The 13,676-nt window shown below is 48.3% G+C and overlaps 1 protein-coding gene across 1 annotated transcript in view; it reads right to left on the minus strand.

Moving 5' to 3' along the window:
* The window catches only part of LOC124023598 (BTB/POZ domain-containing protein KCTD19-like), a 32,064-nt gene that overhangs the window by 457 nt on the left and 17,931 nt on the right, over positions 1 to 13,676 (minus strand). Inside the window, exons 6-11 of the mRNA XM_046337980.1 lie at positions 13,365 to 13,480; positions 9,378 to 9,520; positions 9,199 to 9,282; positions 5,372 to 5,487; positions 3,700 to 4,122; positions 91 to 138 (exon numbers count right to left, since the gene is read on the minus strand). Of these exons, the coding sequence (XP_046193936.1) occupies positions 91 to 138; positions 3,700 to 4,122; positions 5,372 to 5,487; positions 9,199 to 9,282; positions 9,378 to 9,520; positions 13,365 to 13,480 (930 nt within the window). The remainder of the gene's footprint in view (positions 1 to 90; positions 139 to 3,699; positions 4,123 to 5,371; positions 5,488 to 9,198; positions 9,283 to 9,377; positions 9,521 to 13,364; positions 13,481 to 13,676) is intronic.

Consider the following 13,676-nt stretch of genomic DNA (forward strand, 5'->3'; position numbering starts at 1 on the left):
AGAGAGAGAGAGAGAGAGAGAGAGAGAAAGAGAGACAGAGAGAAAAATCAAGCCTCTAAGAGATATCCTCTCCCCTGGTATGAAACATACTGAACACAGCCCTCAGGCCAGGCCTGCTCCAAGGCATGCCATCTACACCTGAGACACAGACCCAAGAGACCCGGTGAGATCAGAAGTATCTTTCAGGGTAAAGGAAACAGTCTCAACAGTATTCTGACCCAATCTCACTCTGACAGACATTCTCTACATGTATGTTATAGACAGTACAGTGTGAAAACTGCTTCTCCAATATAAATCCCCCATCACACCTGTTGTCATGGTGACGTTGGCTAGCTGAGCTCAAGTCATGGGGTCTAATGGTCGTCTGGTAACGAACTGAGCATGTGCCCGGATGTCAAATTAAAAAGGCACCTCTTTGAGAATGGAGTTATTTGTCTTCTTCTATAAACCTCAAACCCCGGTTTGGTCTTCTATAAACCCCCAGTCTGGTCTGTTTGTTCTTCTATAAACCCCGGTCTGGTCTGTTTGGTGTTCTATAAACCCTCGGTCTGGTCTGTTTGGTCTTCTATAAACCCAAACCCCGGTCTGGTCTGTTTGGTCTTCTATAAACCCTGGTCTGGTCTGTTTGGATTTCTATAAACCCCGGTCTGGTCTGTTTTGTCTTCTATAAACCCCGGTCTGGTCTGTTTGGTCTTCTATAAACCCCGGTCTGGTCTGTTTGGTCTTCTATAAACCCCGGTCTGGTCTGTTTGGTCTTCTATAAACCCAAACCCCAGTCTGGTCTGTTTGGTCTTCTATAAACCCAAACCCCAGTCTGGTCTGTTTGGTCTTCTATAAACCCCGGTCTGGTCTGTTTGGTCTTCTATAAACCCTCGGTCTGGTCTGTTTGGTCTTCTATAAACCCCGGTCTGGTCTGTTTGGTCTTCTATAAACCCAAACCCCGGTCTGGTCTGTTTGGTCTTCTATAAACCCAAACCCCGGTCTGGTCTGTTTGGTCTTCTATAAACCCAAACCCCAGTCTGGTCTGTTTGGTCTTCTATAAACCCCGGTCTGGTCTGTTTGGTCTTCTATAAACCCCGGTCTGGTCTGTTTGGTCTTCTATAAACCCCGGTCTGGCCTGTTTGGTCTTCTATAAACCCCGGTCTGGTCTGTTTGGTCTTCTATAAACCCCGGTTTGGTCTGTTTGGTCTTCTATAAACCCCCAGCCTGGTCTGTTTGGTCTTCTATAAACCCCGGTCTGGTCTGTTTGGTCTTCTATAAACCCAAACCCCAGTCTGGTCTGTTTGGTCTTCTATAAACCCCGGTCTGGTCTGTTTGGTCTTCTATAAACCCTCGGTCTGGTCTGTTTGGTCTTCTATAAACCCCGGTCTGGTCTGTTTGGTCTTCTATAAACCCCGGTCTGGTCTGTTTGGTCTTCTATAAACCCCCAGCCTGGTCTGTTTGGTTTTCTATAAACCCCCAGCCTGGTCTGTTTGGTCTTCTATAAACCCCCAGCCTGGTCTGTTTGGTCTTCTATAAACCCCCAGCCTGGTCTGTTTGGTCTTCTATAAACCCCCGGCCTGGTCTGTTTGGTCTTCTATAAACCCCTGGCCTGGTCTGTTTGGTCTTCTATAAACCCCGGTCTGGTCTGTTTTGTCTTCTATAAACCCCGGTCTGGTCTGTTTGGTCTTCTATAAACCCCGGTCTGGTCTGTTTTGTCTTCTATAAACCCTCGGTCTGGTCTGTTTGGTCTTCTATAAACCCAAACCCCAGTCTGGTCTGTTTGGTCTTCTATAAACCCCGGTCTGGTCTGTTTGGTCTTCTATAAACCCTCGGTCTGGTCTGTTTGGTCTTCTATAAACCCCGGTCTGGTCTGTTTGGTCTTCTATAAACCCCGGTTTGGTCTTCTATAAACCCCCAGCCTGGTCTGTTTGGTCTTCTATAAACCCCGGTCTGGTCTGTTTGGTCTTCTATAAACCCAAACCCCGGTCTGGTCTGTTTGGTCTTCTATAAACCCAAACCCCGGTCTGGTCTGTTTGGTCTTCTATAAACCCAAACCCCAGTCTGGTCTGTTTGGTCTTCTATAAACCCCGGTCTGGTCTGTTTGGTCTTCTATAAACCCAAACCCCAGTCTGGTCTGTTTGGTCTTCTATAAACCCCGGTCTGGTCTGTTTGGTCTTCTATAAACCCCGGTCTGGTCTGTTTGGTCTTCTATAAACCCCGGTCTGGTCTGTTTGGTCTTCTATAAACCCCGGTCTGGTCTGTTTGGTCTTCTATAAACCCCGGTTTGGTCTGTTTGGTCTTCTATAAACCCCCAGCCTGGTCTGTTTGGTCTTCTATAAACCCCCAGCCTGGTCTGTTTGGTCTTCTATAAACCCAAACCCCAGTCTGGTCTGTTTGGTCTTCTATAAACCCCGGTCTGGTCTGTTTGGTCTTCTATAAACCCTCGGTCTGGTCTGTTTGGTCTTCTATAAACCCCGGTCTGGTATGTGTGGTCTTCTATAAATCCCGGTCTGGTCTGTTTGGTCTTCTATAAACCCCCAGCCTGGTCTGTTTGGTCTTCTATAAACCCCCAGCCTGGTCTGTTTGGTCTTCTATAAACCCCCAGCCTGGTCTGTTTGGTCTTCTATAAACCCCCAGCCTGGTCTGTTTGGTCTTCTATAAACCCCCAGCCTGGTCTGTTTGGTCTTCTATAAACCCCCAGCCTGGTCTGTTTGGTCTTCTATAAACCCCCAGCCTGGTCTGTTTGGTCTTCTATAAACCCCCAGCCTGGTCTGTTTGGTCTTCTATAAACCCCCAGCCTGGTCTGTTTGGTCTTCTATAAACCCCCAGCCTGGTCTGTTTGGTCTTCTATAAACCCCGGTCTGGTCTGTTTGGTCTTCTATAAACCCTCGGTCTGGTCTGTTTGGTCTTCTATAAACCCAAACCCCGGTCTGGTCTGTTTGGTCTTCTATAAACCCCCAGCCTGGTCTGTTTGGTCTTCTATAAACCCCGGTCTGGTCTGTTTGGTCTTCTATAAACCCTCGGTCTGGTCTGTTTGGTCTTCTATAAACCCAAACCCCGGTCTGGTCTGTTTGGTCTTCTATAAACCCAAACCCCGGTCTGGTCTGTTTGGTCTTCTATAAACCCAAACCCCGGTCTGGTCTGTTTGGTCTTCTATAAACCCCCGGTCTGGTCTGTTTAGTCTTCTATAAACCCCGGTCTGGTCTGTTTGGTCTTCTATAAACCCCGGTCTGGTCTGTTTGGTCTTCTATAAACCCCGGTCTGGTCTGTTTGGTCTTCTATAAACCCCGGTCTGTCTGTTTGGTCTTCTATAAACCTCGGTCTGGTCTTCTATAAACCCAAACCCCGGTCTGGCCTGTTTGGTCTTCTATAAACCCCGGTCTGGTCTGTTTGGTCTTCTATAAACCCCGGTCTGGTCTGTTTGGTCTTCTATAAACCCCGGTCTGGCCTGTTTGGTCTTCTATAAACCCCGGTCTGGTCTGTTTGGTCTTCTATAAACCCTGGTCTGGTCTGTTTGGTGTTCTATAAACCCTGGTCTGGCCTGTTTGGTCTTCTATAAACCCCGGTCTGGCCTGTTTGGTCTTCTATAAACCCCAAAGCCCGGTCTGGTCTACTTGGTCTTCTCTAAACCCTGGTCTGGTCTGTTTGGTCTTCTATAAAGGGAACTTCTAGAATGCGTACTACATTTGTACGTATTTTGAAGCATGCATCCCTCACCTCTCTGAGTACTGCTGTTAGGCTTGACTGTGCTCCGTCCCTGACTCTCTCCCTCCACATCGGCCCTTGGTGTGAGGTACCTTGTCCCCTGTGCGCCCCCAGGGAGTCCCTGTCTGGCCAGGAAGGCTGTGAGGGTAGACAGCCTGGCTGAGGCTGGATTGGGGAGTGGGTCAGGAGGGATAGGGTCAGGCGTGGAGCCCCTGGAACCTGTGGAGGGGCAGAGGGTCCCTTCCCCAGATGGCGTCCCCCAGGACTGTGTGTTGGGCCCACTCTGAAACACAGTCTCTGCCATCATGCTCTGGAGAGAGGCCGAGATCTCATCTTGCCCGTCTGGCGTTGCCCTCTCTACCAAACCACCCTGATATCGACCAGGAGACGAGAAGCGTCTGGAACCTACTGGTTTCTGTCCTGGACTACTCAGCCCTGTTGGGAAGAATTTACTAGCATGGTCAGGTTGGTGTGTTACACTGCAGAGAGAAGAGGATAGCTTTCTGATATCCATTGTGTCCAATGTTCTGTTTGGTACCAAAGGGGAAGATGAGAGTTTGCTGGTGGTATCTGACGTGGTATTGTCCTGAGACAGTCTGTCAGAGGGGACTGAGAGGTGACTGGTCTGACCACCAGACTGTACTGTTGACTCTACTGTTGACTGTAGAGGAGCTGGCGACAGCTGGCTTGGCTCTATTCTGTCCTCTGTATTGACCTGTCTGCTCTCCTCTCGTCTCTGAAGCAGACAGTCTCTCCGTCTCAGCTCGTTCTCTGGTTCCACCAAGGGACAGATGTCCTCACCCACTGAGATGAAGGAGTCTTCAGGACTGACTCCATCTTGTGTTTGGGATGGACTTACATCCATGCTCTCCTGCGGAGTGGAGTAGAGTATCACTAAGTACCCTGGGACATCTAATATGATCCTTCCTCTAAGCACCCTGGGACATCTAATATGATCCTTCCTCTAAGCACCCTGGGACATCTAATATGATCCTTCCTCTAAGCACCCTGGGACATCTAATATGATCCTTCCTCTACCACTAAGCACCCTGGGACATCTAATATGATCCTTCCTCTACCACTAAGCACCCTGGGACATCTAATATGATCCTTCCTCTATCACTAAGCACCCTGGGACATCTAATATGATCCTTCCTCTACCACTAAGCACCCTGGGACATCTAATATGATCCTTCCTCTACCACTAAGCACCCTGGGACATCTAATATGATCCTTCCTCTACCACTAAGCACCCTGGGACATCTAATATGATCCTTCCTCTACCACTAAGCACCCTGGGACATCTAATATGATCCTTCCCCACCTCTACCTGCAGGGTGGAGCTCAAATTAAATTCCTTGGAAGAGTTCCTAGTGATCAAGCTACAACAACAACAACTCAAGAGTGTAACTGTGTAAGAGGTTGACTTTGACACCTGTCCAAACTGGATCAGGGCCTGTAGTCATACACCTTCTCAGAGTAAAGGAGGGCTGATATAGGATCAGTTTGGTCTATTAGATCATCCTAAAATAATCAGATCGCATGGACAAGATAGATCTGATCCTAGATCAGCCCTCCTTCCTCTGAGACACTTATTCAATTCACATGGAACACCCCCCCCCCCCCCTCCCTCCGGGTTGTGTGTGTTTGACAAAGCCAAGACAAAAGGCCAGCAGGAACGTACCGGTTGGTAACCGATCCCCGTGAAAACATCTTGATCTTGGTTGTAAAAAGAGGAAGGACTCGGCTGAAGAGGAAGACTGGTTACCGGCAGCAGGCGTGTTGCTCTCACACCAGGCCCTGAGTACAGACACACCACACAGTCAGAGACTCTTCTATTAACTGACCAATCACAACACTAGGCCAGTCACAAGGCCCTGAGTACAGACACACCACACAGTCCGAGACTCTTCTATTAACTGACCAATCACAACACTAGGCCAGTCACAAGGCCCTGAGTACAGACACACCACACAGTCCGAGACTCTTCTATTAACTGACCAATCACAACACTAGGCCAGTCACCAGGCCCTGAGTACAGACACACCACACAGTCCGAGACTCTTCTATTAACTGACCAATCACAACACTAGGCCAGTCACAAGGCCCTGAGTACAGACACACCACACAGTCCGAGACTCTTCTATTAACTGACCAATCACAACACTAAGCCAGTCACCAGGCCCTGAGTACAGACACACCACACAGTCCGAGACTCTTCTATTAACTGACCAATCACAACACTAAGCCAGTCACCTGTCCCCAACTGACCAATCACAACACTAAGCCAGTCACCAGGCCCTGAGTACAGACACACCACACAGTACGAGACTCTTCTATTAACTGACCAATCACAACCCTAAACCAGTCACCTGTCCCCAACTGACCAATCACAACACTAGGCCAGTCACCAGTCCCCAACTGACCAATCATAACACTAGGCCAGTCACCAGTCCCCAACTGACCAATCACAACACTAGGCCAGTCACCAGTCCCCAACTGACCAATCACAACACTAAGCCAGTCACCAGTCCCCAACTGACCAATCACAACACTAGGCCAGTCACCAGTCCCCAACTGACCAATCATAACACTAGGCCAGTCACCAGTCCCCAACTGACCAATCACAACACTAAGCCAGTCACCAGTCCCCAACTGACCAATCACAACACTAGGCCAGTCACCAGTCCCCAACTGACCAATCACAACAATAGGCCAGTCACCAGTCCCCAACTGACCAATCACAACACTAGGCCAGTCACCAGTCCCCAACTGGCCAATCACAACACTAAGCCATTCACCAGTCCCCAACTGACCAATCACAACACTAGGCCAGTCACCAGTCCCCAACTGACCAATCACAACACTAGGCCAGTCACCAGTCACGTCCCCAACTGACCAATCACAACACTAAGCCAGTCACCAGTCCCCAACTGACCAATCACAACACTAAGCCAGTCACCAGTCCCCAACTGACCAATCACAACACTAAGCCAGTCACAACACTAAGCCAGTCACCAGTCCCCAACTGACCAATCACAACACTAAGCCAGTCACCAGTCCCCAACTGACCAATCACAACACTAAGCCAGTCACCAGTCCCCAACTGACCAATCACAACACTAAGCCAGTCACCAGTCCCCAACTGACCAATCACAACACTAGGCCAGTCACCAGTCCCCAACTGACCAATCACAACACTAGGCCAGTCACCAGTCCCCAACTGACCAATCACAACACTAAGCCAGTCACCAGTCCCCAACTGACCAATCACAACACTAGGCCAGTCACCAGTCCCCAACTGACCAATCACAACACTAGGCCAGTCACCAGTCCCCAACTGACCAATCACAACACTAAGCCAGTCACCAGTCCCCAACTGGCCAATCACAACACTAAGCCAGTCACCAGTCCCCAACTGACCAATCATAACACTAGGCCAGTCACCAGTCCCCAACTGACCAATCACAACACGAAGCCAGTCACCAGTCCCCAACTGACCAATCACAACACTAAGCCAGTCACCAGTCCCCAACTGACCAATCACAACACTAAGCCAGTCACCAGTCCCCAACTGACCAATCACAACACGAAGCCAGTCACCAGTCCCCAACTGACCAATCACAACACTAAGCCAGTCACCAGTCCCCAACTGACCAATCACAACACTAAGCCAGTCACCAGTCCCCAACTGACCAATCACAACACGAAGCCAGTCACCAGTCCCCAACTGACCAATCACAACACTAAGCCAGTCACCAGTCCCCAACTGACCAATCACAACACTAGGCCAGTCACCAGTCCCCAACTGACCAATCATAACACTAGGCCAGTCACCAGTCCCCAACTGACCAATCACAACACTAGGCCAGTCACCAGTCCCCAACCGCTGTTATCATCAAATCAGTCAGTCAAAATGACGTTTCATGATCATTGATGGTATATAGCGGGGCCCTTCTCTCTCACCTGTAGTGACTGACAGGTTGATGGTATATAGTGGGGCCCTTCTCTCTCACCTGTAGTGACTGACAGGTTGATGGTATATAGTGGGGCCCTTCTCTCTCACCTGTAGTGTCTGACAGGTTGATGGTATATAGTGGGGCCCTTCTCTCTCACCTGTAGTGACTGACAGGTTGATGGTATATAGTGGGGCCCTTCTCTCTCACCTGTAGTGACTGACAGGTTGATGGTATATAGTGGGGCCCTTCTCTCTCACCTGTAGTGACTGACAGGTTGATGGTATATAGTGGGGCCCTTCTCTCTCACCTGTAGTGACTGACAGGTTGATGGTATATAGTGGGGCCCTTCTCTCTCACCTGTAGTGACTGACAGGTTGATGGTAATAGCGGGGCCCTTCTCTCTCACCTGTAGTGACTGACAGGTTGATGGTAATAGCGGGGCCCTTCTCTCTCACCTGTAGTGACTGACAGGTTGATGGTAATAGCGGGGCCCTTCTCTCTCACCTGTAGTGACTGACAGGTTGATGGTATATAGTGGGGCCCTTCTCTCTCACCTGTAGTGACTGACAGGTTGATGGTATATAGTGGGGCCCTTCTCTCTCACCTGTAGTGACTGACAGGTTGATGGTATATAGTGGGGCCCTTCTCTCTCACCTGTAGTGATTGACAGGTTGATGGTATATAGTGGGGCCCTTCTCTCTCACCTGTAGTGACTGACAGGTTGATGGTATATAGTGGGGCCCTTCTCTCTCACCTGTAGTGTCTGACAGGTTGATGGTATATAGTGGGGCCCTTCTCTCTCACCTGTAGTGACTGACAGGTTGATGGTATATAGTGGGGCCCTTCTCTCTCACCTGTAGTGACTGACAGGTTGATGGTATATAGTGGGGCCCTTCTCTCTCACCTGTAGTGACTGACAGGTTGATGGTATATAGTGGGGCCCTTCTCTCTCACCTGTAGTGACTGACAGGTTGATGGTATATAGTGGGGGCCCTTCTCTCTCACCTGTAGTGACTGACAGGTTGATGGTATATAGTGGGGCCCTTCTCTCTCACCTGTAGTGACTGACAGGTTGATGGTATATAGTGGGGCCCTTCTCTCTCACCTGTAGTGACTGACAGGTTGATGGTATATAGTGGGGCCCTTCTCTCTCACCTGTAGTGACTGACAGGTTGATGGTAATAGTGGGGCCCTTCTCTCTCACCTGTAGTGACTGACAGGTTGATGGTATATAGTGGGGCCCTTCTCTCTCACCTGTAGTGACTGACAGGTTGATGGTATATAGTGGGGCCCTTCTCTCTCACCTGTAGTGACTGACAGGTTGATGGTATATAGTGGGGCCCTTCTCTCTCACCTGTAGTGACTGACAGGTTGATGGTAATAGCGGGGCCCTTCTCTCTCACCTGTAGTGACTGACAGGTTGATGGTATATAGTGGGGCCCTTCTCTCTCACCTGTAGTGACTGACAGGTTGATGGTATATAGTGGGGCCCTTCTCTCTCACCTGTAGTGACTGACAGGTTGATGGTAATAGCGGGGCCCTTCTCTCTCACCTGTAGTCAGAACAGTCCTCCAGGGCTCCAGTCAGAGCTGGGATCTGAAACTCCTCTACCTCATGGCACAGCAGCCGCCATTCCCTGCACGACATGGACACAAAAATGGTTGGTATTGACCGATAAGAGCGGCCATTTTGGCTCGCTGCTGTGTTCAGTTTCTCAACTCCCTACTGTACTTGAACACAGAGGGCAGCAACAGGCGTCCACATCTCAGGAAGTTGAGGATGTGTCTGAACATCGCTCCGTCGGCCCTGATCTGGAGACTGTGACCGAATACGATCCAGCTGCTCTTCCTGGGGTTGGACAGGAGCTCTGGGTGCTGGGACAGGGGAGAGAGGAAACGGGGGAGAGAGGAAACGGGGGAGAGAGGACATAGTGCACATGGTTAGGGCTCTTAGTAGTGCACCATATATAAGGAATAGGGTGCCATTAGGGATGTAGAACATCACTACCAGACTTCTACCAGAGCCCTGTTATTATAGTGAACTTCTCTCCTATTCTACCAGAGCCCTGTTATTATAGTGAACTTCTCTCCTATTCTACCAGAGCCTGTTATTATAGTGGACTTCTCTCCCCCTATTCTACCAGAGCCTGTTATTATAGTGAACTTCTCTCCTATTCTACCAGAGCCTGTTATTATAGTGAACTTCTCTCCTATTCTACCAGAGCCTGTTATTATAGTGAACTTCTCTCCTATTCTACCAGAGCCTGTTATTATAGTGAACTTCTCTCCTATTCTACCAGAGCCTGTTATTATAGTGAACTTCTCTCCTATTCTACCAGAGCCTGTTATTATAGTGAACTTCTCTCCTATTCTACCAGAGCCTGTTATTATAGTGAACTTCTCTCCTATTCTACCAGAGCCTGTTATTATAGTGAACTTCTCTCCCCCTATTCTACCAGAGCCTGTTATTATAGTGAACTTCTCTCCCCCTATTCTACCAGAGCCTGTTATTATAGTGAACTTCTCTCCCCCTATTCTACCAGAGCCCTGTTATTATAGTGAACTTCTCTCCCCCTATTCTACCAGAGCCTGTTATTATAGTGAACTTCTCTCCCCCTATTCTACCAGAGCCTGTTATTATAGTGAACTTCTCTCCCCTATTCTACCAGAGCCTGTTATTATAGTGAACTTCTCTCCCCTATTCTACCAGAGCCTGTTATTATAGTGAACTTCTCTCCCCCTATTCTACCAGAGCCCTGTTATTATAGTGAACTTCTCTCCCCCTATTCTACCAGAGCCCTGTTATTATAGTGAACTTCTATCCCCCTATTCTACCAGAGCCCTGTTATTATAGTGAACTTCTCTCCCCCTATTCTACCAGAGCCTGTTATTATAGTGAACTTCTCTCCCCCTATTCTACCAGCCTGTTATTATAGTGAACTTCTCTCCCCCTATTCTACCAGAGCCTGTTATTATAGTGAACTTCTCTCCCACTATTCTACCAGAGCCTGTTATTATAGTGAACTTCTCTCCTCCTATTCTACCAGAGCCTGTTATTATAGTGAACTTCTCTCCCCCTATTCTACCAGAGCCTGTTATTATAGTGAACTTCTCTCCCCCTATTCTACCAGAGCCTGTTATTATAGTGAACTTCTCTCCCCCTATTCTACCAGAGCCTGTTATTATAGTGAACTTCTCTCCCCCTATTCTACCAGAGCCCTGTTATTATAGTGAACTTCTCTCCCCCTATTCTACCAGAGCCCTGTTATTATAGTGAACTTCTATCCCCCTATTCTACCAGAGCCCTGTTATTATAGTGAACTTGTCTCCCCCTATTCTACCAGAGCCTGTTATTATAGTGAACTTCTCTCCCCCTATTCTACCAGCCTGTTATTATAGTGAACTTCTCTCCCCCTATTCTACCAGAGCCTGTTATTATAGTGAACTTCTCTCCTCCTATTCTACCAGAGCCTGTTATTATAGTGAACTTCTCTCACCCTATTCTGCTACTGTCCTACTTACTGCACCTCCCCCTATACTGTATGTCTGCTACTACTGGCCTACTTACTGCACCTCCCCCTATACTGTATGTCTGCTACTACTGGCCTACTTACTGCACCTGCTCCTATACTGTATGTCTGCGACTACTGTCCTACTTACTGCACCTCCCCCTATACTGTACTTACTGCACCTCCCCCTATACTGTATGTCTGCTACTACTGTCCTACTTACTGCACCTCCCCCTATACTGTATGTCTGCTACTACTGTCCTACTTACTGCACCTCCCCCTATACTGTACTTACTGCACCTCCCCCTATACTGTATGTCTGCTACTACTGTCCTACTTACTGCACCTCCCTCTATATTGTACTTACTGTACCTCCCCCTATACTGTACTTACTGCACCTCCCTCTATACTGCACTTACTGCACCTCCCTCTATACTGTAGGTCTGCTACTACTGCCCTACTTACTGCACCTCCCTCTATTCTGTACTTACTGCACCTCCCTCTATACTGTAGGTCTGCTACTACTGCCCTACTTACTGCACCTCCCTCTATATTGTATCTCTGCTACTACTGTGCTACTTACTGCACCTCCCTCTATACTGTACTTACTGCACCTCCCTCTATATTGTATCTCTGCTACTACTGCCCTACTTACTGCACCTCCCTCTATATTGTATCTCTGCTACTACTGTCCTACTTACTGCACCTCCCTCTATACTGTAGGTCTGCTACTACTGCCCTACTTACTGCACCTCCCTCTATACTGTACTTACTGCACCTCCCTCTATACTGTAGGTCTGCTACTACTGCCCTACTTACTGCACCTCCCTCTATATTGTATCTCTGCTACTACTGTCCTACTTACTGCACCTCCCTCTATACTGTACTTACTGCACCTCCCTCTATACTGTACTTACTGCACCTCCCCCTATACTGTACTTACTGCACCTCCCCCTATACTGTATGTCTGCTACTGTCCACTTACTGCACCTCCCCCTATACTGTATGTCTGCTACTACTGGCCTACTTACTGCACCTCCCCCTATACTGTATGTCTGCTACCACTGGCCTACTTACTGCACCTGCTCCTATACTGTATGTCTGCTACTACTGTCCTACTTACTGCACCTCCCCTATACTGTACTTACTGCACCTCCCCCTATACTGTATGTCTGCTACTACTGTCCTACTTACTGCACCTCCCCCTATACTGTATGTCTGCTACTACTGTCCTACTTACTGCACCTCCCCTATACTGTACTTACTGCACCTCCCCTATACTGTATGTCTGCTACTACTGTCCTACTTACTGCACCTCCCCTATACTGTATGTCTACTACTACTGCCCTACTTACTGCACCTCCCTCTATACTGTATGTCTTCTACTGTCCTACTTACTGCACCTCCCTCTATACTGTATGTCTACTACTGTTCTACTTACTGCACCTCCCCCTATACTGTATGTCTACTACTGTCCTACTTACTGCACCTCCCCCTATACTGTATGTCTGCTACTACTGCCCTACTTACTGCACCTCCCTCTATACTGTACTTACTGCACCTCCCCCTATACTGTACTTACTGCACCTCCCTCTATACTGTACTTACTGCACCTCCCTCTATACTGTACTTACTGCACATCCCTCTACACTGTACTTACTGCACCTCCCCCTATACTGTGTCTGCTACTGTCCTACTTACTGCACCTCCCTCTATACTGTACTTACTGCACCTCCCCCTATACTGTACTTACTGCACCTCCCCCTATACTGTATGTCTACTGCTACTGTCCTACTTACTGCACCTCCCTCTATACTGTACTTACTGCACCTCCCCCTATACTGTACTTACTGCACCTCCCCCTATACTGTATGTCTACTGCTACTGTCCTACTTACTGCACCTCCCCCTATACTGTACTTACTGTACCTCCCCCTATACTGTACTTACTGCACCTCCCCCTATACTGTACTTACTGTACCTCCCCCTATACTGTACTTACTGCACCTCCCCCTATACTGTATGTCTACTGCTACTGTCCTACTTACTGCACCTCAGTTAACCCACTGTTCCCCATCATTGTAAATAAACATTTGTTCTTAACTGACTTGCCTAATAAAACAATAAATCAAGTTCAAATATAACCCCTCTTGTCTGTAGTTTGAGCTGATTCCAGAGACTGTGAATGAGGGAACAGGAGTGGCACAGTACCTTTAACAGGGTTTTGTAGTAAGTGGCGTACCAGTGTGTTCCCACATAAACTTTAACAACTTTATAAATGCTGAACGTTGCCACTGAGGCGGACCAGGGCCCTGCTGTAAAACACCCTGTAAAACACAGACAGAGAGACAGAGAGAGAGAGAGACAGAAAGAAAGACAGAGAGAGAGAGACAGAGATGGAGAGAGACAGAGATGGAGAGAGACAGAGAGAGAGAAAGAAAGAGAGAGAGAAAGAAAGACAGAGAGCGAGAGAGACAGAGAGAAAGAAAGACACAGAGAGAGACATTCACTTTATATATTATC

Source organism: Oncorhynchus gorbuscha, unplaced genomic scaffold (assembly GCF_021184085.1).
Source record: "Oncorhynchus gorbuscha isolate QuinsamMale2020 ecotype Even-year unplaced genomic scaffold, OgorEven_v1.0 Un_scaffold_1654, whole genome shotgun sequence".
In the NCBI taxonomy this organism is placed as follows: domain Eukaryota; kingdom Metazoa; phylum Chordata; class Actinopteri; order Salmoniformes; family Salmonidae; genus Oncorhynchus; species Oncorhynchus gorbuscha.